The following is a 25,838-nucleotide window of genomic DNA, read 5'->3' on the forward strand; positions in this document are numbered from 1 at the left end:
AGAACATGCTATATATGTTTAATTAACCGAATGTTAACGTTCAAAAACGCATTAATGATCTTGACGTTACAAGCATCCAGTCGAATAGAGTATTGTTTGGCAAGTACCACGGCAGAGAGGGTAAAATGGGCATTTCCTTTTTGAATATACCCCGGCGACGTTGAAAAATGAACGATATTCATTTGATAACAGTAAAAATATGCAAAAAGGGCTCAATCATGTCAATAACGTTCAATCTTTTTTGTAGGAAAACTTAAAGAGATATCAACAATGGTACTCTATTAAAAAGTATATATATTGCGTCTTGTTGGAACATCTTTGAGGTAATGAAATACCTTTTAAGCATTATTTTTTCTTCCTTCAGTTTTGTTTCAAAAATATCGCTTTTATAATATGTTATCGAACACTATTCTTGACACTCAACCTTTTCACCGAACGATTTCCAAGAAAAACGTTATCTCTCCATGTTTATTTTTTTTCTAGATACTGTCAACGATATTACTTTTCCTTAAACGATTGGTTATTTCCTCAGCATGATATGTTAAGGCTGAAAAATACTGTAACGTGTATTAAGAGTGTTTTACATTTTATGGCCGACTTAAATCGTATGTAGATGCAACTTAAGTTAATTATCGAGACTTAGGGTCTTTTGATTTGAAGTCCATGTTCCACAAAAAAATGAATTAGGGCAAGGTTACTGCTCAAGGTCATTTCTATATTGGACACTTACTACCCCTAAGATCACCCCTGGTTTAAATCCTTACCTATTTACAAGCCGAACGATTATTTGTTCGCAATATGAATTAGAAAACGTTTAATATTATACTATGGTATGAAAAATCTTTATGTATTCCATGCAAAAATTTACGTCTTTAATTATTAAAAATGTTTTTAAATTTCACAAAAGAGTGCATCGCATCCTTGTTGACACTATCCTGTAGTTAATTTCATAAACAATAATCAATACTGAATGGACACTGGATTTACTAGAGAGTAGAAAAGTACAGGTGAAGTGTAACATGGTAGTGTTTCAGTTTTCAACTTCTACACCAATGATTGTATTTCGATTTTATCGGCAAAAAGTCCCTCTGTGTTCGTAATAATTTTGAATACATATAAAACAAATGAGAAAGGAAATAGGGAAGGTGTCAAAGCGATAACAACCCGACAATAGAGCAGACAACAGCCGAAAGCCACCATTGGGTATTCAATGTAGCGAGAAACTCCCGCACCTGGAGGCGTCCTTAAGCTGACCCCTTAAAAAATATGTTTACAAGTTCAGTGATAATGGATTATGATTATCGTTCGTTTGAAAGAGTGTCAACATGAATTGACAAAAAAGCGAAAATATTATCGATGGTTTGAATAATTCTATTTTAGACGTACTCTTCTTAAGTGGAACCATTTTCCCCTCTTCAAGATCTATGCCGTTCCTGCCAAAATATATGACCAGCCCGTCTGTAGATTCCCAGTTCTTTTGAATTTCTTCACCAATAAGCACGCTTGCTAGAGTACTTTTTCCTGCCTTACATGGGCCACCTAAAATTGATAAAAATATCTAAAAATATTCAAAGCAATTAAATTCCTATTTATTAAATTAAGTTTCGCGTTTATGAACTTCTTTGCATGCGTTTTTGTTTAAATACAGACAAAAGCTACGAAAGCGATATTCAAACTCATTAGTATAAAACGAACTGACAATGCTATGGCTTAATAAGGACAAAGAACAGTAAACAAAACACAGCACAGAAAACTAAAGACTGAGCAACACGAAACCTATATAATCCTGTGTGATATCAGGTGCTGAAGAAGAGAAAGCAGATCCTGCTTATAATGTGGCACCCGACGTGCTGCTCGTGTTAGTACAACCCGGTTATAAGTTTAATTCGGTAGGAACATGTCTATCGTCAAATACGAAAAAAATAATTCAGTTGTAAAACTGGTTTCATGACTTGATCGTAGTTAGCAACCCTCTATCAAGGAAGTTATAATAGGTTGTACAACCTCTGTAATTTCGCATCAAGTGGAAGATGTTTACTACACATGAAGGTGCTTTTAGAATACTAATGCATAGAAATGTGATGTTCATTATTAGAAAGATGAAACAATATTTTTTTCCTCAACCAACCCTCATTGTCAATTTAAAGATGCAAGTCAAGATATGAAGCATACTTTATTGTATCTGTTATATATTACATTTCATGTTGGATGTAAACTTCAATCTGACTAATACAATTTTCCACAGCGTTTGTTCTTCCCCGTCACTTCAGATTGAAGAACAGCACTTAACAACGTTTTGTTATTTAGCGTTTTTCAATTTTCCTTCTTTGAGAGTAAGCGTCAGGAATAAAGAAACTATATCTTTTCATTGCATGTCTATTTATGTTAATTTCTCGTTCAGTGAATGGTTGGTAACAAGATTTTATTGTGTGTTTTTCCCCATGTTATCTTTTATGCAAAAGAAAATCCAATTCTCAATATATGATAAAAATGATTTACTTGGTTCAACTTTCTCAAGTATTTTAAGCGTTTTGCCATTTACCCTGTATGACAATTGAGAGAAACGATTTTATTCTCTGTATGTGATAGTTGTCCTACCTAGACTAAGACGGTTCTCGTAAGACTCAAATGTACCATGTGAAAGCATACTCTCGAATTCATTAGCATCAACTAACCACGGAAGCTGAATATCCATTTCTGAAGAACAAAATAATAATAAAGGATTAAAACTTGACTACGTTTATAAGGTAACACCAAACTCATTAATAACATTGAGAAAGGAAATATTTAACCCAATATTTTCAAAGAAATTGGAAAGAATTATTAACTAGTGGGAACGTAAAAGTAGTATTCTTGCAAACAAGCCCCTTCTTTGATGGTTCGGGAAATTGTAGAATATAAAAAGGGAGTACATACGTAATCAGCACAGAAAGAGCATTTATATCAAAAGTACTGTCAGCCTGACATACAGTTTGTGTGCAAGATGTTCCAATTGAAATAAAAAAAAACAACATCTGAATGGTTTTGTTGTTTATAAATAAATGTCAATTAAAATGTCGTTGTATTCTTTCAACACAAAAAATGTATGACTAGCAACACAGCTTCAACAAAAACATGCATGCCATACAGCGAATAAAACTATCAATAAATTCATATACCAGGATTAAAGCGCAAGTTAGGATTCAATATAAATAGATAAAAACGAATATAAAATTACAAAATTTAGATTCAGTGAAAGATTTGTTTGACCTTGAAGTTGGAAAATGATCTTTTTCATTGCAAGTATATAAAATTTCTTATCGAGTTAAGACAAAGTGTCCCATATGTTCACATGTCACAGGTTTGTGACAATACAAGTTACCTATATAACGTTGTCCTCTCAAAGGAATAACTTTGTTGTTTTTTTGTCGATTGGTTTTAACTATCAACAATGCATTTCATTCTGAACATCAATTGTTAGACTATGTTGGTACATTTGGCACAATAACATATGTCGCTAGTAATATTTTTACCAACAACTAATTGACGTAGTGTTCAGTTAGGTATTAAATTTTTATGCAAACAACGTTAACTACTTCTGACTGAATTCTATACTATAAGAAGATACCTGCGAAATCTTGGTACAATTAGTCAAGTGTTGAAACAATACGTTTTCAAATGTCTTTGGCATTACGTCGACTGAGCATGCGCGAAGCGTAAAAGACACGGATTGAAAACAGTCTTCAAATTTGGAAATTTCTCAAAAATAAATCGGTCTTCTCCTTTAGTACTATAGATTCAAATTACATGAACACCATGCGACTATTCAAAATGGAAAGGTCTTTGAATTACTTGTATTAAACCGTCGCGAAACAAACACTATGTGAAACTCTAACTTGACTAAACTACAAATAAGCATAGTGTTGATGATAAAAACTAAAGGCTCTAAATAGCCTGTGTCGTTCACCTTGGTCTATGTGCATATACGTTAAACACAGGGCACAGATGGATTCATGACAAAATTGTGTTTTAGTGATGGTGATGTGTTTGTAGATTTTACTTTACTGAACATTCTTGCAACTTACAATTTTCTATAATAAACTTGGCCCTTTAGTAACAGAGGAAAATATTTTGGTCATGTTGACTTATTTGTAGATCTCACTTTGCTGAACATTATTGCTGTGTACATATTAACTCTATCTACAATAGTATTCAAGGTAATAACAAAAAACGGCCAAATTTCTTTAAAAATCACCAATCGGGGGCAGCAACCCAATAACTAGTTGTCCAATTCATCTGCATATCTCACATCATATAGATATTGAATTGATAAACAATGTAACCATTGACAGATTTGCTTTACATGCCTTGGTTTCAGAGTTATAAGCCAAAATCTACATTTTCCACCTATATTCTTTTTTTAGCCATGGCAGCCATCTTGCTTGGTTGGTTGGCTAGGTCACCACACACAATTTTAAAACTAGATGCCCTATAAATGATTGTGGCTAAGTTTGGTTAAATTTGGCCCAGTAGTTTCAGAGAAGGAGATTTTTGTAAAAGATTACAAAAATTTACGAAAAATTGGTAAAATATTACTATAAAGGGCAATAACTTCTTACTTTGCTGAACATTATTGCTGTTTACAGTTTATTTTTATCTATAATAATAATCAACATAATAACCAAAAACGGCAAAATTTCCTTAAAATTTCCAATTCAGGGGCAGCAACCCAACAACCAGTTGTCCGATTTATCTAAATTTTTTAGGGCAGACATATCTTGACTTGATAAACAATTTTACTCCTTCAGATTTGCTCTAAATGCTTTTGGTGCTATAAACAGTTTCGTATATAAAAAAAACTTTGGGTTATTCCCCGACTAAAAATAACCATGGCGGCCATCTTGGTTAGTTGGCCGGGTCACCGAACACATTTTTTTAAACTACATACACAAATGATGATTGTTATAAAGTTTGGTTAAATTTGGCCCATTAGTTTCAGAGGAGAAGATTTAACGACGAAGGACGACGACAGACGACACCCGACGCAAAACGCCAAGTGATGAGAAAAGCTCACTTGGCCCTTTGGGTCAGGTGAGTTCAAAATGGATAATGTGTTGTTGTCATGTTTTTATAGCACTGGGTCGATACCGCTGCAGGTGGACTATCAATATCATCAGCTCAGTATTCAGTATGAAATGTAAAATTGTTTTTTTTTCAGTTTTTTCAACGGTTAGTTTTTTAAACAGCTTAAAGACAAATTCTGGTCAAACAGACCAAGACGATTATAGTGTACTGTTAACATAGAACAGATTATAAGTTGATGTTTAAAATCTTGTCTGAAGTTGGTCATCGATATCAAAGTGTTGTATTCAATAATATCATTATTGTTAAGCTCGCTTTATTAAATGCCAGAATTTAATTTCTTTCAAACAAGAGTTGACTAGGGTAAACAGATGTTTTCATCACTTGACTTATGTCGTCAAACAATAACGCCATGTCACATAGAAATTTCCAATAAAATGACATACGCACGTAACTCGACGTACGGACCTAATGGGACGGGTTATTGCTAACCATCAAATTTGATTAAATCGCTTGAATTTAAACAAAAGATTCAAATACTTTAAAAATCACACACTTGAATTTTGTACCATATTAAAAAAAATTATCATGACGAAAAATGATAGAAATATGGCTTTTATATGAATCACGTGGTTTCCCAGATTCCCGCCTTTATTTTAGTGATTAACACACGTATCCAATACCTATCATATGTGCAATTCGAGTTATCTTTCATGGTTTTGATTGCAATAAAAAAAAAATCAATATACTTTGCAGATGAACGCCCAAGAATGCTTTTTTTCTTTTTTCCTTAATAATTTATCTATCTTTTTAGCATATTTGTTGCGGGGAAACTACTAAGAATGATATTTTTCTAACAATTTCAGAAATATCGGAAGCCGAATTTGTAAGAATCAGACAAAATAATCGCTACCATTTAGTTTATAACCAAAAGTATTTTTCGTTTATTATAAAATGTATTGATATAGAAATCCTTATATATGTTTTTTTTTTAATTAAGGTGTATTCTATTAGGGTTTGTTCTGTACTATTTTTTCAGTTTTGCAATGATTTAACTGAACAAGACCATAAGTGACCATATTTCTATTTCCTTGATCACCGTTGAGAGGTTAATGTCGAGAAGAGCGCTCAACAAGAATGTGTGGCTTTAAGGCATCGTGCCCTTTCACATGATAATATTTCAATGTTCAGTGCACCACTGGGCTTAACTACCAGTTGGTATATAATTTAAAAGGTTTTATAATTTGAACAGAACGGAAGAACGAATGGATGCTCAAACATGTAAACATAATATTTCTAGCTATCATAAGTTGGTCATAAAACTTTAAAAATATCATCTTAATTTTTCCAATTAAAATAGTCCGTACATGTCCGCTTTTCATACGTATTTCTATACTATTAAATTAGAAGATCTCATTCTGTGTTTCGTCACTGATGAGTCTTTTGTAGACGGAACGCGCGTCTGGCGTACTAAATTATAATCCTGGTACCTTTGATAACTATTCGCTGCTCTTCCTTCCCCAAAACATTAATCATGACATGCCTTTGTGTCCTATAGGTATCATGAAAAGTCGCATTTACCATCCGTGCTTGTAGTCTTACCGTTTGGGTTATTTTGGAAGGAAAACGAAAATAAAGCCGTCTGGATTTTGTTTCCGTCATCGGTCGGACTTTTAAGTCAAAGACAAGACTTACGTTTAGGTCTGTTTAAAAATTACATAATTTTCATAGGAACTTGGGGGACAGGCCCTTTTTTCGCTTCTTCTGTATACTATGCACATATATATACTATAAATAAAGTATAAATTGTATTTGCTATTTACTATCAATTCCAAGTTTACTATTAACAGCGATCATATAATATAGTGATTATAGTATATGTCTGTCACACAGTCACAGTAAAACGCGGAAATAATTGAAACTAATAGAAATAAGTAAAAATTACAGATTTTGAAAAAAAAGGGGAGAACTAAAATAAATTGGCATGCCCCCAAGTAACTTTGACTTTTGATACCTTTCCTGAAATGCTCCAGTCATAAATTCTTTTAAACAAAAAACCTACAATAGTTTACATACTTTCAACCATGCTCTTCATGCTCGCGTTTTCGCGGGTGTGTTCTCGTGTATAATTAAACGCCAAATATTTTAGAAAATAACAGTTTAAGAACATTGACGTTAAATTACACTTCCGTTTGTACGGGCTCTTCCTAGAATCCATGAATCATAATAATTAAAGACAAGATATAAACAAATAAACTGATTCTTTAAAGTGTAATCATATTCTTTCCTGTAGATGCGTCCTCATAAATTATATTTGTTAAAATACGGAAAGGTGAACCAGTACTAATATTGCTAGAGAGTTATATCAGTGATCTGAAATTTTACCTTCGACAAAAGTATCTTGAAATAATTTATAAAATAAAATTGAGAATGGAAATGGGGAATGTGTCAAAGAGACAACAACCCGACCAAATAAAAAAACCACAGCAGAAGGTCACCAACAGGTCTTCAATGTAGCGAGAAATTCCCGCAAACGGAGGCGTCCTTCAGCTGGCCCCTAAACAAATATATACTAGTTAAGTGATAATGATCGCCATACTAATTTCCAAATTGTACACAAGAAACTAAAATTAAAATAATACAAGACTAACAAAGGTCAAAGGCTCCTGACTTGGGACAGGCGCAAAAATGCGGCGGGGTTAAACATGTTTGTGAGATCTCAATATAGAAGTATGGTAAAACAAAAAGAGCTAGTCGTTTACACCTTTTACATTCCGCCGTGTTTGGAACTTTAGTTTTACTTTAACACTTGTAATTGAAAATGTGAATATGATCACGCTTCAGATTTTATTATTTTTATTTGTTCAAACTTTATTTTAATTTAAGAGCTTTAAGAATTAATCGTTCGAGAGATATATGCATGGTTCACGTGAAATGACAAAGTAATGATCGGTGGATTTGATTACCGGTAACTGAACTAATTATTTTGTTTAAGGTTGTTGTCAATGAAATCATCCCAAATTTAATAACAAAATATGTAAAGAATTAAAATAATAGTTTCTGCTAAAAAACATTTATCCGAACAAAGTATGTGTATTGAACAAGCCAACAATTCATGCAGTGTTTGCTTCCCTCCATATTCCTTTACTGCAATTGACCGAGATACGATAATATAGGTCAGGTATGTACTGTCATTTAATTGGAAATCTTTAAGAGATATTTCAAATAAAATGACATACGTACGTTACTCGACGTACGGAAATAATGGGACGGGGTTTTGCCAACCACGGAAGTTGATTAAATTAGTTGTTCTAGTTCAAACAAAGTATTCCATGATATTCAAAATCACACACTGAAGTTTTCGACAATATAGAATAAAATAATTATGACGAAAAATGATAGAAATATTGAATTTTATGTATCACATGGTTTTCCAGATTCTCGCCTTAATTTACTGACGTAAGATCAGGTATTAGCACACATATCCCATACCTATCATACATACGATTCGAGTTATCCTTCATGGTTTTAATTATGACAACTATTTTTCAATATACCTAGCAGTTGAACGCACAATTAAAGTTTTTCTCTGTTTATCCTTTTTATTTTATAGTTTATCTATCTTTATTATATTTTGTTGCGGGGGAAATGTTAAGAACGATATTTGTTTGACAAATTCGGAAATATCGAAAGCAGATTATGCCTCTTTATAAAGGTTAAAAATTCAGGTAAAACTATCGCTTCGATTTGTATTTTTCATTTGTTATAAAATGTCCCTATCTATGTAGTTTTTTAAAAAAACTCAGGTTTGTTTGATTAGGGATAGTTCTGTACTAATTTGTTTAACGGGAATGCTATAGGAGTCTAAATACAAAAAATAATCCCAGGGAATATATTTGATATTCCTTGCTGTGAACTAACTTAAAGTATGTAATCCAATTAATTGATAACCAACTAAAAGGGGGTCACCGAATGCCATTTAGTGAGTAAATCATATATGTAAATGTGTAAAGTAAGTAATAATGAACAACATAATATAATAAGATTTTGTTGCCAGATGCGCATTCAAGATGCAATTAAAAATGGACATGGTAGATTCAAATATCTGTATAAAGTAACAGACAAAGTATTACTCGCAAAAAAACTGATCCTAACAAGAAGTCATACCTGTGAAACTGATATAATATTTCTCTTTTTTTACAACGCACTTGTTACTTTTGGTGGGCAAAGTTTTCAACAGACACTTGGCATTCCTACATTTTATGTAGTTCTCTTCTACCTTGTTTAATATAAGCAATACTCAATAGTTATCCCAGTTATTATCATCCATACTTTTAACCAGAAGTTTCATTAAAATATATTGATTAAATGCTCACTAGACATATTATTTCATGATAACATTCCACAAATCTGGATTTGTCATAGATAATATCTGTTTACCATTGTTGACCTATCAACAGTCTGATCACCTACACTTATTTTGCGATTCAATTTTTCAATTAACCGTCCACCCCCTACTTGCATTGACGTCTTTAAACCAAGGTGAGGCTTTAACTGCCAAGATTCAAATCATTTGCCTCACCAGTAATAAAAGTCAAGTTGGTTGCGTAAGGTACAGTGGCAAATATTTCATTCATATTTAACATGTAGAGAGAGTGACATTGTATCTAAAAGAGGCATCGGATTTAACGTCTCTACTCTGAACGGACGGGACTGCGAACTTGTACATCCCGCTCATCTAAACGGACTCTCCGCTTTGGCAATTGTTTAACTGAACAAGTCCAACAGTGAACATATTTCTAATCCATTGATCACCTTGGAGAGATTAATGTCGAGACAAGCGCGCGACCAAAGAGACAGTTAGGAGTCTTGAAGATATGTATACATGAACGTTTACAAACCAGAACATTTTCAACAAGAATGTGTGGCCTTAAGACACCGTGCCCCTTCACATAATATATCCTTGTTCAGTGCACCACTTAATCTGGGTTAAACTAATAGCTGGTATATAATTTAAAAGGCTCTATATTTTGAACAGAACGGAAGAACGGAACGATGCACAGACCAATAAATATAATATTCCCATGGTATCATAAGTTGGCCATGAAACAAAAAAGATCCTCTTCCTTAACCAAAATGCAATTACATAGTCCGTTTATGTCCGTTTTTCATACGTATTTGAACAAAAAATGTATAATTAAAAGCCAAATATTTTAGAACAAAACAGTGTAAGAACATTGACGTTAAATTTTACCTACGTTTGTACGAGTTCTTCCTAAAATCCATGCATAATAGTTAAAGACAAGATATAAACAAACTAACTGATTCAGTAAAGTGTAATCATATTTTTCTTGCTTTTGCATCCTCATAATTTCCATTTAATAAATTCTACGGAAAGGTGACACAGTACTATCAGACAGATGCATCAGTGATCTGAATTTTTACCTTTGACAAATATAAAGTATCTTAAAATAAATTATAGAGGTATGCTAAAAAAAGAAGAAGAGACAAGTCGTGAACACCTTTTTGCATTCCGGCGTGTTTGAAATTTGTTTTAATCTTATTACTTAAAAATGAAAATATGATTTCGATTCAGATTCCATTATTAATATTTGTTCAAACTTAACAATGATTTATGAGCTTTAAGAATTCATTGTTTGAGAGAAATATATATGGGTCAAGTGAACAGACGAAGTAATGATCGGTGTATTTGATTGCCGGTAACTGAACTAATTATTCCCTTTAAGGTTGCTGTCAATGAAATCACCCAAAAATATGTAAAGAATGAAAATAGTAGATTGTTCTAATTTTTGAATAACCTGTATTCCAACAAAGTATGTGTATTCATCGAGCCAACAATTCATACAGTCGATGATCCCCTCTATCGTCCTTTACTGCAACAGACCAAGATACGTTGAGGTAGGTCAGTTATGTCGAGTAATGTCTTTATTTGGAAATCTCTTATGATACATTAAATCCGAGTCTTCGCGTAGAGAGAGTTTTACACTCTCTCCACGTTCATGGATCATTGGAAAACCATTAAAGGGGACCAGTAGGTTGCTAGTTGCACAACAAAATGTTTGTCCCTGTCCGGTTGTCTACCATTGACAGTCATTAGAATTTCACCCCTCTCAATCCTACCTTTCTATTCATTGTAAATATTTTTCTAAATGTATGACATAACTGCCACTGGACCTTAATCTAGAAACAATCAATCAATCCTGGACCATTTGTGTGCATTAGTTAAATATAACATATAATGGTTGTATATGTTTATCAATAAATAGATATTTTTTTTCTTTCTTTTAGTCGCATTAACATATATGAACAAATAAGTATGTTCTAATGCAATGAAACAGATTTTTAGTTGAAACTTTTACATGGTTGCATTATGTTTACCTATTAATAATGTCATATTCTGTTGTTTTGTTATTTAGTACAAAACTTATAAAATTCGTCTTCTGTAAAATCATACTACAAATAACCATCATTAAAGCTTGGGTATAATACCACAAAATCATAGTACGCCACATTCAGTTGCATACGAAAGAGGGTCTAAAACATAATCCCTCAAATTTGAAAGTTGTAGGAAGTTTCTCCTACAGGTCATTGCAGTAAACTAAATCGGTGTCATATACTTATATATTGAGTATTTCAAAACACCATTATTTTTTCATATCGCATTTCTATTAAATACTTTTGGAAACTACATGGTTAATTAAGTTTGTACACAGGAAGAAAAAGGGTGAACATTTGATTGCTATTTTTTTATATGCAATGAAACATTATGTGAAACTTTTTCTATAGTACTGGACAGAATGAAACTTAACTCTAAATAAAGTATTTAAAGGTTCTGAATGAATTCTGCTTCATACGAGTACAAAAACAAATCAGCCAGCAGGGGTGCACAATTAGTATCCATTGGAATACCGACTGTCTGTTGAAATATAAATCCTCCAAACTCAACAAATATATTGTCGATCAAAAAGTCCAGCATTTTGATAATATCATCTTCAGTATATTTTCTGGGAGATTCAGTGTGATTTTTCACAAAATATGAATTATTGTAACCCAAAACAAGAAATTTGTATCTACAATTTCCATTTTTATAGAAAAAGCGAGACGATTTCAACTTTTTCATATTTTCCCCAACTAAGCAGAATACGAACATCATTCGCGTATGGATCATACATTTCTCAAATTATACGATATTAAAGACCTCGCAGCTGCTACTCAGAATTTGTTAAACATTATATGTGTCTCAGCAAAAAATCAACAAGCCAGGGTTTTGACAAAAAAATGTCTCTTCCTTTCTAAAAAAAAACCCTCATTAGACATTACCGACACCTTATAGATAAATAATGAATGTTTATTTTAATAATAAAGTGCCAGAGTTCTTGAGCTATATATTCTAGGTGCTGAAAATGTGTATCTTTTTATATAAGTATAGTTACCCCGGCGTTATTTATCTTTGTGCTTTTCTGTTTCTCTTGGTCGTATCACATTTGATTTGACTCGATATTTATACATTCCGCCAAAATGGTTTTGACTTTTTAGGTATTTCTTTTTTAATAAGAGAACAAAGCAATGAAAAAAGGCCCAGCAAGTTATTTCATCTTTAAAATTGGAAGTTTAATTTCAGTTGAGATAATTAGCGACATATAGATGATAGCTAAAAGTATTGTAAAAACATGTTTCAGAATGTAAATATTGATGTTAAAGTAAAGCCACGTGGTTTTAGAAATGGAAAAACAAATATTTGATACGAAAGGTAAAATTACTCATCACATAAAGTGTATCTTTAATTTTAAAATTGAAACAAACCCACATATTTTTATAGTCCCTCTTATTTTCAATATTTGACAAGATATACAGTTGCAAATAAACCTGTAACTTAAAACTCTAACACAAAATCAACGATCATTTGAACTTAGATTCGAAGAAAATATCGGACACAAGGTAAAACTGAATTTTAATTTCATTCTCAAACATTCAAAGTGATTCAAACAATAACTAATAAAAAGACTAGATGTTACTGAATCTCAAACGCCGATTTGTTTGGTTTTCAATTATAAAAAAAGTATTCTGAAGTAGGCGAATGTTCAAGTGGCAATATTTCACAGTATAAGTCTTAATCAATGAAGATTGTTTTTTTTTTAATATGGTAAGAAATTGCACTGAAGAAAAGTTTTCGAAGTAATTTCAACAAATAGATGCTTGCGCTTCATGAAATTGTTATTACTTGAACACAAGTACTTGAATATTTATCTTTCTATGTCGAGAAATATACATGTCGAGTTGGCAAATACTATTGATAGCAGAAAAAGCTTTAATTGTCGACCGTAAACACTGAAGTTATATACAGGGTACACAACAATAACAACAGTGTGTAAGCTCTTATAACTAATACAATCAAAGAAACATAGCATGACATGGAAAATTAAACCGATACACAATTATACATAGTATGGTAGAGGTGAGTACATATTTGGGGGCTATTTTCTAGTTTATCATTTTAATATGTTTACACAGTCTTTTCAAAGAATTTTTGTTTGTTTAACAGTTTCCTAAGTTTTTAGAACTTTTGAGTGACAAGAAAAGTATGAGGATAAATACAATCATGCAATCCATTCAACATATGAACTTTAAGTATACCTTTATTAATCTTTGGCCTTTTTGTTTTTATATCCTGAGATTTTTTTCCCTCTTGTTTCTTCATATCTTCTTTGTTAGCGTTCATTTTCTTCTCTCTATTGGCTTGTTTGTTTTTCTCAATCTTTTAAAACAGATAAAACAAATTCCGCTTAATGCAAATCATGTATAGATTAACAAGTTGATTTTATATGAATGTAATGTTTCCGTAATATGCACAATTTTGAATCGATCTTAACTTTTGAAAAAGGGATGACGAGGAGGTCTGTGTTGGAGGATATTCTTACAAACAATTACCTAATAACTCAGTCACAAATCTTGGTATTTATTTTTGTTATCATTATAGTATGTCAAACAGTAAACAAATAAAAATCTTGGAAAAAAACCAACTGCTAGACAGATGGTCAAAAAGAAATTAACCATGCTTGAAAAACCTTTAATTGTAAAAGTTCTTCTCCTACCAATTTAATTTTATGTTGCTACTAACAGTATAATTACTCAAGATGACTTGCACATCATTAACAATATAATTTCTTTAATGGAAGAAAAGATAAGATAAACAATATTAACAAAAGCTCTTGTTGAAGAGGGTCTGCAGTCTTATATAATGTCATATAATGGATTTAAAATAAAATACAACCAGAAAATAATCTGTGTTGCCTAAATCATACATGAAAAGTGTTTGCCAAAATTTGCTAATTTTAAGATCAAGTTAAGAAACATTAAAATACTTGGTAAACATATAGAACAATACACCACTTTTCTATCATCGATACTTTTGAATGATTTGAAAAATAATAAAAAATGTAACTTGAAAGAGATTAGAGAACAAATAGTATGAGGCAATATATGGATGTATGCAGGTATGTAAGCATAAAATTACTAATATGCTTGGTCTATATAGGGTTGTTTGTGCTTCTTTGTTATATATTTGTTCTTTGTTTTAGTGATTAAGATTATAACACAATGTTGACCTCTGTACCGAACCCTTATTTTCAACTTTTTCACAAAGTATGTCTATTTGTTTTGTTCACGATTTTTTTTTCTCTCTTCAGTATAATTGAATTTGATTCGAATGTCATACAAGTGAGAGGTTTAACTAGCTATAAAACCAGGTTCAATCCAACATCTTCTACATAAAAAAATGCCCGTATCAAGTCAGGAATATGACAGTTGTTCTTCGTTCGTTTGATGCGTTTGTGCTTTCGATTTTGCCATTTGATAAACCACTTTCCGTTTTGAATTTTCCTCGGGGAACTGAGTGGAAATACTGTCCCAAAAAACAGCCCTGGTCCATCTAAACGGGTATAATATTTCAAATTTAGTATCGACTGCATATTTAAAAATACCAAATAAATAGCAGTTTGATAATGATTAGAAAAATGAGTAATACATTTTGACCTAGGTTTTATAATTGAACGTGACTGCGTACTTATTCATCCCTGCAATTTAAACTAGTATAATTTAAATATTCCTGAAGTGTGTAACAGTCAAGTACAGAAGCCGGAGTTATTAGAAACAAGTGATTCACCATCTCGTAAGAGTTTTCGTTGGCTATTATTCAGGCAATTAATATATATTAAAGGAAGATCTATAGATTCGGCGAACGGTCACCCGACGGTAAAAATATCGGAATTCGTTTAACACCATCTTCGTCAACATGTTGAAGACTTTCTAGCTAAGATACAATCGATTATCTTAGAAATATACAGGCCTTAAATTCACTTCCCTTCGACACGACACTGGTTTCTATGGATGTCACTTCCTTCTACACAAATATTTCACATGCAGACGGCATTCCAGACCAGTAAAATATCCACCTACTGAATGTCTGGTAAAAATACTCACGCTGGTACTAAAGAAAAACAACTTCATTTCCAATGGAGATCATTATTGCAAGTTAATGAAACTGCTATGTGCACAAAAAATGGCTTTATCATATGCCAACATGCGTATGGGTAAAGTAGAAAAGAAAACCTCAGTGGAACATCCTTAAAAAAGAACGATTTCCTGGTTGAAATATATAGATGATGTGGATATGAAATGGAATAAAAGCGACGAGGATTTAGATACTTTCATCACTCATTCCAACAACATACATTCTAGTATCAAATTTACCCATGAGAAACCTAAATCCAAAGTTGCCTTCCTCGATACTTTCGGCTCGTTCACAGATGGAGTCATATCCACAGATCTATATTCTATACCTACTGACACCCATAATTATTTGTCCACTAAAAGTTGCCATCCTGCTTATCTGACTGAGAGCATCCCGTACAGTCAGACACTGAGAGTCAAGCGAATATGTTCCAACACAGGAACAATAAAAAAACAACTACGTCAACTTGAAACCCGCTTGAAGAGAAGAGGCTACAAACACAGATATATCAACAACAAAAATTCAGAAGACGGAATCAATTCCTATTAATTTTTTAGAATACAAAGTTAAAATCAAAAATCAAAAAAAGCTTTGATGTCATTCGTGAGCATTGGAAAACATGTGAAAAGGATTTCCAACTATCCAAGAGGTGTCACTGGTTCAAACTTACATATGTTACATTACTGAAGATATATTTATTGTCGAAATCCGGATAAGGTGTACAAAAAAATATTGACACCTCATGTTAGCGATATAACATCTTGGCCACAAGTTTATTGTTTTCTGTTTAGTATTGATTTTATATTAAGATTCATTTTTTACATCTTGTGATCATTTTTATTTGGCAATCGCAAATGGCAGTCAGCTGCAGGGTTTAAAAACACCAGTTGTTCGACCTGTTAGTCAAATGCGTTTTGTTTAAATATACGTTTTCCCTTTTTTTGGTCTTTTGGAAAAATGTTGTTTGTGCTGTATTTAGACCCCTCTACCACGACGAAATAATTTTTACATGCTCACATATAAAAATTGCGGTTTTTATCCAACGCAGTCATAGGTTTGAACGTAGTTTTCAATTTATACTTGTTTATTGAGAAAAATTAAATCGCCTTCCAAATATTTGTTTATCCCTAGCATCACTTAAGAGACATTAATTGTCGAAATCCTGATATTGTATAAAAACAATTCGCACCTTTTGTAGTGGTTTACCTTCTTTTCCGCAAATTTATTGTTTTTTACTTCGTATTAAATAAATAAAGAGATCCATTTTATTACACCTTGTGATCAATTTATTTGGCAATCACCAATGGCAGTCAGCAGGGTTTGTTCGACCTGCTAGTCAAATGCGTTTTGTTATAATACATTTTATCACTCTTCTTGTCTGTTGGAAAATGTTGTTTGTGCTGTATTTTGACCATTTTGCAACGAAATTTGTTACATCCACACTTCCTAACGTAATCATGGGTTTGAACGATGTTTTCAATTTAGACTTGTTTATATTTATTTCGTTTTGGCTTGTATCATATTTTCGGTTTAAAAAATCCGTTCACCCTTTTTTGACTCTTTAAAATGCAAGAGTTTTTCCTAAATTGAGGTTAATTAAATGGCCTTCCAAATACTTTTTGATCCCTAACATCTCTAAAGAGACATTAATTGTCGAAATCCGGATATTGTGTAAAAACAATTAGCACCTTTTGTTGTGGTTTACCATCTGTGCCGCAAATTTATTGTTTTTTACTTCGTATTAAATAAATAAAGAGATCCATTTTATTACACCTTGTGATCAATTTATTTGGCAATTGCCAATGACAGTCAGCAGGGTTTGAAAACATCAGGTGTTTGACCTGCTAGTCAAATGCGTTCTGTTATAATATATTTTCACTCTTTTAGTCTTTTGAAAAATATTGTTTGTGCTATATTTAGACCCTTCTGCAACAAAATTTGTGAAATGCACACGTATAAAAAATGCGGGTTTTTCCCAACGTAATCATGGGTTTAAACGTTGTTACCAATTTAAACTTGTTTATATCTATTTTGTTTTGTCTTGTATTTTATTTTTACTCCGGTTTATAAATCTGTTCACCTTATATTGACTCATTAAATTCAAGAGTCTATCCTAAATTGAGGTAAATTAAATGGCCTTTCAAATACTTTTTGATCCCTAACATCACCGAAGAGACATTAATTATCGAAAACCGGATATGTTGTAAAAACAATTAGCACCTTTTGTTGTGGTTTACAATCTGTGCCGCAAATTTATTGTTTTTTACTTCGTATTAAATAAATAAAGAGATCCATTTTATTACACCTTGTGATCAATTTATTTGGCAATTGCCAATGACAGTCAGCAGGGTTTGAAAACATCAGGCGTTCGACCTGCTAGTCAAATGCGTTCTGTTATAATATATTTTTCACTCTTTTAGTCTTTTAAAAAATATTGTTTGTGCTGTATTTAGACCCTTCTACAACGAAATTTGTGAAATGCACACGTATACAAATTGCGGTTTTTAATCAACGCAATCATAGGTTTGAAAGTTGTTTTTAATTTCAACTTGTTTATCTATATTTCGTTTGGGCTTGTATTATCATTCCGTAATGCGGTTCGATAAAATGCTCCCCTTGTTTATTTCTCTCTCCAGTCAAATCATGTAATTTCGCTGCCTCTAATGGTAGACGCGACAACGGTGGGTGTCGTCAGAACATGTACGATTAAAGGAATCAGTTAAGAATTAGACGATGCCCATTGGTTTAGGTGAGTTATTTAATAGTTGTTGCTTTAGGATAAATGCAGGTTTGGTTAATTCATAATCAGGAATAGCTGGAAGCGAACGAAATCGTTGCTACAAGAACCCAGAAACCGATGGTAGAAATTTTTTTTTTTTAGAGACAATCGTTCTGAGTGTGCCACCTACACATTCGAACATGAACACAACCACACTATCCCTTATATATATATAATGTAGTTACATAATCATGTGATAAAGAGCAAATGTATTATGTCTGGTTGGTAAGCATTTCCATGGGAGATAATGTTATTTTTTACGGTGTGTTTGATAGGTTTGTTAACATTATACAATACTTTCTAAAAGTTGCTAAAAAGCGCATCTCACACAACTAACTCATTGACAATTTCAATTATTCTTTTAACCGGGTAATTCTAGTTCTATAATAGAAGATTTTGGAGGTTCATTTGATTCACATGTAAGGTTTTTATCGGATTTGTTTTTACTATCAACTTGATGTCGAACGGTTGTAGTAAAAGCAATATCTGATAAAAACATTGAACGTAGATGATATGAACCTCCAAAGTATCATATAAAGTAATATAATATAAGACTTATGAGGTTCATATCATTTACATTCAACGTTTTTATCGGATTTTTGTTAATAAGAGATATATTTTAACCTACCCTTTTCTCACATATTTGTTTGATATGTTGAAAATATACCCAAATGTAAGGTACATATATCCATCCCCTCTTTTTCGATTCATTAGTTCAACATACAGCTCAATATGCAAAAAACATTTCTATGAAGCCCAAATGGTCGTGTGGTACAGCGCGCCGGTCACAGTGCAGGCGATTTGGTGTCACGATATCTCGGTAGGATGGGTTCGAATCCCAAAGAGGGAAGAACAAAAAATATGCGAAAGCAAATTTACAGATCTATCATTGTTGGGTTGATGTTTAGACGACTTGTATATATATAACACCTCCCGAAATGAAAGCTTATTTTTATAAGCCAGAGTTAGAGGAGGGAATAAGGTCTCTGTGCAATGCTGGGCGGTGTTTTCGTAGAAGTTAGAAACAAAAAGTACAGTTCCCAGCCCCGGCGCCGGGGAGAAAGTTACGAATCAAATCTACTCTACAAATGTAACATCGTTAGGTTGATTTTCTAGGCACTTGATATATATATATATATATAAAGATTGCCTAACAATGTAATTTTAACACACTATTTAGTATGAAAATATAAGAATGTTTAAAAGATTTACAAAATGATGAAAATAAACGCAATATGTTTTATTGTGTATCCAAAAGTTTTCTCTTCTCCTTCTCGCTGGATCTACCAACTCCACACTTTATAACCTGATGGTCTTAACGTAAAAGACGAGAAAAGATACAGGAAAGATAAGGAATAATTAAATACACAGCATCGTCCTTTTTATCCTGTAATATTGACAAATGAACGTTCCTAACCTCAATTATCAATTCTGTAAAATCTTAAACTTCATCCAAATTATGTATAATTTTAAATTTCAAGGCAGCTAAATTCCATTGCAACATATACATTGAGCTGCAATTTATTTTTTATCATCCTTATCCGATTTCACCTTGATAGATGCACGCTTGATAAAGCTACTTAGTCTAGCGAAATATTGCGTTTATTCTTATCATTTTGTAAATATTTTAAAAATTCTGATATTAACATATTGAATAGTGTGTTTAATTACATTGTTAAGCAATCTATACAAGAGGGACGAAAGAAACCAAAGGGACAGTCAAAATCATAAATCAAAAACAAACTGACAACGCTATGGCTAGAAATGAAAAAGACAAAAAGAAAAACAATAGTACACATGACACAACATAAAAAACTAAAGAATAAACAACACGAACCCCACCAAAAACTAGGGGTGATCTCAGGTGCTCCGGAAGGGTAAGGAGATCCTGTTCCACATGTGACACCTGTCGTGTTGCTTATGTGATAACAAATCCGGTATAATTATAATTTTATTTGTGTAATTGAATTAATCATTGTACTGATTAATCCACACTCCCATAGTTTTGTATGTCGTGTAGTTCTATTTATATATACTCAGGTTACCAGATCACAACCGGAAAGATTTTGATCACATGAAGATCCTTGTGATCGAACAGGATTGTACATGGCAAAATAGGCAAAAAGAGAATCGGGAGAAGTTTTGGATAAAACACCGAGTGTCCTCCATCCAGATGGAATCAATAGAGAGAAATGATTAAAATTACAGTGTAGTGTTTATATTATGTTTTTCAGGATTTTGGATTAAAACCAATCAACCAAAACTTACCTGTATTATTACTGATCTCTGTTTACACTTTATACATTATTTATCAGTATTGTTAAAACTTTTGTCACCGAAGAAGGCCATTTGTTGAGCCGAAATATTTGCAATTATAGTGTAATTTTTATCATCTGTTCAGTTTTTCAATCTTTGTGCGATGATATTCAATAAAATTGAGAATGGAAATGGGGAATGAGACAGCATAAAGCGAGTTCATAAAGAACAAATAAAAGACCCAATTAGTGCCCATCTTGACACTGGTGGTAAAAAACGTGTTCAAATAATACCTATTTTTAAATGTAGACGGGATGAAGCCTATCGAAAGGAGATGGAACGTTATATCATCACAACGTTCCGATCAAAATTAAATCCCGAAATCTTTTAATAACGAACAATGACGGAACGTCACAAACCTCCTTAACGACGTCGCCCATAACAACGCCATATCAGATACCCTGAAGAGTCCCAATGGAAGGATGAAATCGATTGAATGGAACTGTTAACTTTTTAACTTATTTTCATTAAATAAAATAGTAAAATAATATATATATTTATATTTATAAGTACGTCTGAGTCAGTGACAACTCTACAACAGATTTATATATAACTCGTCTAAACATCAATCCAACAATGTTAGACCTGTAAATATGCTTTCGCAAATTTTTTGTTCTTCCCTCTCCGGGATTCGAACCCATGCTACTGCGATATCATGACACCAAATCGCCTGCACTGTAGCCGTCCCTGCTAGATCACACGACCACCTGGGCTTCATAAAAAATGAAGCTTTCGCTTGCCATGTGTTACCTTTTCACGTCAGTTTTAAACTATATATATATATAGATATACAACTCGTCTAAACATCAAGCCAACAATGTTAGATCTGTTAATTTGCTTTCGAACCCATGCTACTGTGATATCGTAACACCAAAATCGCCTGCACTGCAGCCGTCCCGCTAGACCACACGACCACCTGGGCTCTACTTATGAATACATTAATTTGTACGATCCTTTTCTATAAATTATTTAGCTTATCTGTTAAAATAAAATCTTCATGCATTATATATCATGTACTGTAGTAGGACGCTAGATTTAAACAGATGTAGAAAGGTAAAATCCGGCCACCGAAAACTTCGATTTGGTGTCACGATATCTCAGTAGCATGGGTTTGAATCCCAACGAGGGAAGAACAAAAAATATGCGCAAGCAAATTTACAGATCTTACATTGTTGGGTTTATGTTTAGACGAGTTAAATCGAAATTTGCTTTAAAGCACACGTATAAAAAAAATTACGGTTTTTATCCAACGAAATATATATAAACAAGTCAAAATTGAAAACTACGTTCAAACCTATAATTGTATTGTGTGCATGTAAAATAAATTTCGTTGTAGAAGGGTCTAAATACAGCACAAACAACATTTTCCAAAAGCAAATAAATTGATCATAAGATGTAACAAAATGGATCTTAACATTTACTTCAATACCAAACAAAAAGCAATAATATTGCGGCAAAGATGTAAGACCACAAACATAAGATACAAACATTTGTATACCAGATCCGAATCTAGACAATAAATGTCTCTTCAGTGAGATTAGGGATCGATCGACACGGTATTTGGAAGGCCATATAATTCAGGAATATGACAGTTTTTTTCCATTCGTTTTTAAGGCGTTTTGTAATTTGATTTTTCCATGTGATTATGAACTTTCCGTATTCAGTATTTTTGTGATTTTACTTTTTACCTCAATTTAGGTTAGACTCTTGAACTTTTAAAGAGTCAAAATAAGATGAACAAATCAAATGAGGAAGAGGGAAAATAAGAAACGAATAAAATATAAACAAGTCCAAATTGGATAACTACGTTCAAACCTATTATTGCGTTGGATAAAAACCGCATACGTGTACATGCAAAACAAATTTCGCTGTAGAAGGGTCTAAATACAGCAAAAACAACATTTTCTAAAAGACCAAAAAAGTGAAAAATTATGTTTACACAAAACGCATTTGACTAACAGGTCAAACAACTCATGTTCTTAAACCCTTCTGACTGCCATTGGCGATTGCCTAATAAATTGAGATTTATAACTAAAAACTGCATGAAAACACTTTTGTTTTTCATTTTGGTTTTCGAGAAATCAAAATCGAAAAATAAAATTATTTTTGTGGTTTTTTTTTGGTGTTTTTCTAAACATAAAACAAATGGTCGCAAATATGCACGAACCTTGTTCAACGTCATGTTTGTTAGTCTCAACCAACCAAGTGTTGATTTGGCTATCATTATTAACATGCAATGGAATGGTCAGCTGAACCCGATTTCAGGTGCAAGATTTTCTCCATGCGTTTTTTGCTAGGTTGTTTTCGCTTGTCATGTTCGCCGTTTACATTTCCAATTCTACATTCTAATTAAACAAAATGATTCCTGGATGAAGCAGTAAATTATATTGGATGACAAACAATTAAAAAAAATGATCTTTAAAGATTGGAAAGCAACTTCAGTACATCCGTTTTGTTAATCTGATCAATTGAAAAAAAACCTCAATAACATATTCTATCTTTTGAAAGATGTGCTTGTTGCACCAATTATAAAAACTAGTGACGGTATCGCCATGTTCTGTCAGTATACAATGTGATAGCAAAACATGTAATCACTGTGTTCATTTAGTCATTAAAGAGATTAATTCCATTTGAAAATTATACTGATCTGTATGTCAAATATTTCATGAAACCCTTATTTAACGAAAGAAACAGTAAAATTGAGAATGGAAATAGTGACTGAATACTTACAGCTGCAGCATGTTTTAACCAGGTTTCCGCTATGTCTGTCTTGTTGTGAAATGTCAGATGTTCCCTACATAAGTATTTGTTTTTGTTGCTTGTTTTTGTTAATGATTCGTGGCGTATTCTACCAGTTCTACTAGAATAATTACCAGTGCTGCATTTTGATGTAATGTTGTACTGCAATGGATGGTTATGTCTTGTCTCCAACTCTTCAATTTTATTGCAAAGTTGTTCTATGATTTGTTTTTTTGTATCATTGTCTACATCTTTATTGTCATATTTCCATATCTGTAAGGATATAGCATTATTCGAAAAACAAATAGCTAGCTTACTGCTTTTGGTTTCATCCAAATATATAACTGCCTTTCCTGCAAATATGCTTGGAAGTCCATCCCCCGTTTGTGATCTTTCTTTGCAGATTGCTTTTGTTTTTATGTAGTTGAACATAATGCTATTAGCATACGCAATTGGAAGAAATGTGAATTCCAGTACTAACCATGGTGTACAGTTTGATTCTTGAACATTAAATGTTTTCTTAATGTCCTTAAGGGTAGTTGATGTTTTAATCATGCATGGCATATAGTACGAATCTATGGATTTAGGTTTTACTATAATGTCAAATTTTTCCATCACTTCAAGTATATGTTTTTTAAAATGTTCAAACCTTAACGTAGGCACCTTTTTAAAAAGGTGATTAATTAACAGGTCTGATAATTCACCGCTATTGGTTAGCTTGTACAATTCAGTAAAACTACAATCTTCCCCTATGTAATTATCACACACTAAGCATCTGAAACAGTCAACTAACCAAGACGGCTCTAGGACTATATAGTCACGCTGATCCTCAAAAAATATTACGTTCCCAATTTTGTGCTGGTAATTGAGAAATAGAATCAATTCGTCTTCCTCCAAAAGAATCTTTTGAGCTAATTTTTCAATATTTTCCAATCTTTCACAATAATGCATATGTTCTTTTTTCTTCTTTTTTCTTAAAACCGCTAGTGCATTTTCCAATTCGATCCACTTTGTAGGTATTTCTTCATCAACAAAATTCATCTCTTGTGCGATGTTTGAAATGTGTTTTTGCAAGATTTTAAAATCTTCTTCGGGAGAGTTTATGTTAGAAATAAAGTGGATCTTGCCTCTTATGTGACCAACCTTATCTTCAAAGCCAAAAATATGATGAAACTGTTGTCTATAACTTTTCATCACATCCTAAAATAAATCATATTTGTCTTATTTATAGTAAATACTAACGAACTATTAATTTTGCAAAAGGTTGACTTTCATCAATTTTAACATCTTCTTTTCCATTTATTAATTTTCCAGTCATTTAAATGGGGAAATATAATTTCTTTTTGATGTACATGTAGTTATGACAAAAAAACGCATACATGTATTTTCTATTGTAAACGGCAAGTTGACACATATTTCTCTCAAATTTGGCTCTATCAAGAGATCAATTAAACACCATAAGACATTCGTTCTTTTGGGATGTGTGAATACATAGAAACATTATGGGATCAAGGAAGATCAGGGATCTCAAGATAATATCCACATTATTTGAATTACATAGTATTAAAAACATACAGACTAGTCTATCCTCTCGTTCTTAATGATGAATTCATGGGAATAGGTAGTGTATCTAGAACTTTTCCTCTCAACATTTTCGATATAGTTATCACGGGCTTACAATAGATTGCAATCAAATAAAGTTTCGTACCAACAATACAAACATTTCGGAAATATCTGTTTAAAATAACAATAGTAGACATTTTCTATTAACCAAGCTGTGTTGTTTTCCTGTTAATTAATTACATCAAATAATATAGGACTGCAACGCGATTTCAAATTACATTCCTCAGTATGAAATCGTTCAAATTAAAATAACATATTGTTTTTAAAAACTGATCACCAAAATTAATCTCCCTAGAGTTTACAAAACACATCGTGAAATTGCAGCAATTTCTTACAATTATGGACCAAGTTCCAAGTAATAACAGATTAGTTAACGTCAGTCTTGACCGCGGTTTGAAGGCATTCCTTAGTAAAGAACCAAAATATCGTCCCCTGTCAATCATTAATTGGGATGAGTGTTATAACATCATCACCGACTCACCCCATGGATCAAACGAAAAGAGGTCATCAAGATTTTTTTTTTCAAATCAATAAAGAACATAGTTGATATACGAAATAACATTTTAAAAATCATTTAACACATAACAACAACCATAATAGCCCTATTTCTCGTATGAAACATAAGCATTTGTGTTTGTACCGGCTGCTAATATCAGTACTGTTTGACGTAAATTTTACATTTTACTCAATCCCTGACGATACTTTTTTTTGATGCAACAAAGTCGATTCAAACATACCTTCATAGAGAACTTTTAATAGATCTACTGCTCCCCAGAGTAGAAATCAAAC

At 32.4% G+C, this 25,838-nt stretch overlaps 1 protein-coding gene across 1 annotated transcript in view; it reads right to left on the bottom strand.

The window, feature by feature from the left end:
* Positions 1-25,838, bottom strand: part of LOC139528918 (uncharacterized) — a 166,098-nt gene that overhangs the window by 31,729 nt on the left and 108,531 nt on the right. The window contains exons 12-15 of the mRNA XM_071325155.1: positions 23,418-24,626; positions 13,717-13,837; positions 2,599-2,697; positions 1,387-1,539 (exon numbers count right to left, since the gene is read on the bottom strand). Coding sequence (XP_071181256.1) covers positions 1,387-1,539; positions 2,599-2,697; positions 13,717-13,837; positions 23,418-24,626 — 1,582 coding nt within the window. The remainder of the gene's footprint in view (positions 1-1,386; positions 1,540-2,598; positions 2,698-13,716; positions 13,838-23,417; positions 24,627-25,838) is intronic.

The sequence above is a fragment of the Mytilus edulis genome, chromosome 6 (genome assembly GCF_963676685.1).
Source record: "Mytilus edulis chromosome 6, xbMytEdul2.2, whole genome shotgun sequence".
In the NCBI taxonomy this organism is placed as follows: Eukaryota; Metazoa; Mollusca; class Bivalvia; order Mytilida; family Mytilidae; genus Mytilus; species Mytilus edulis.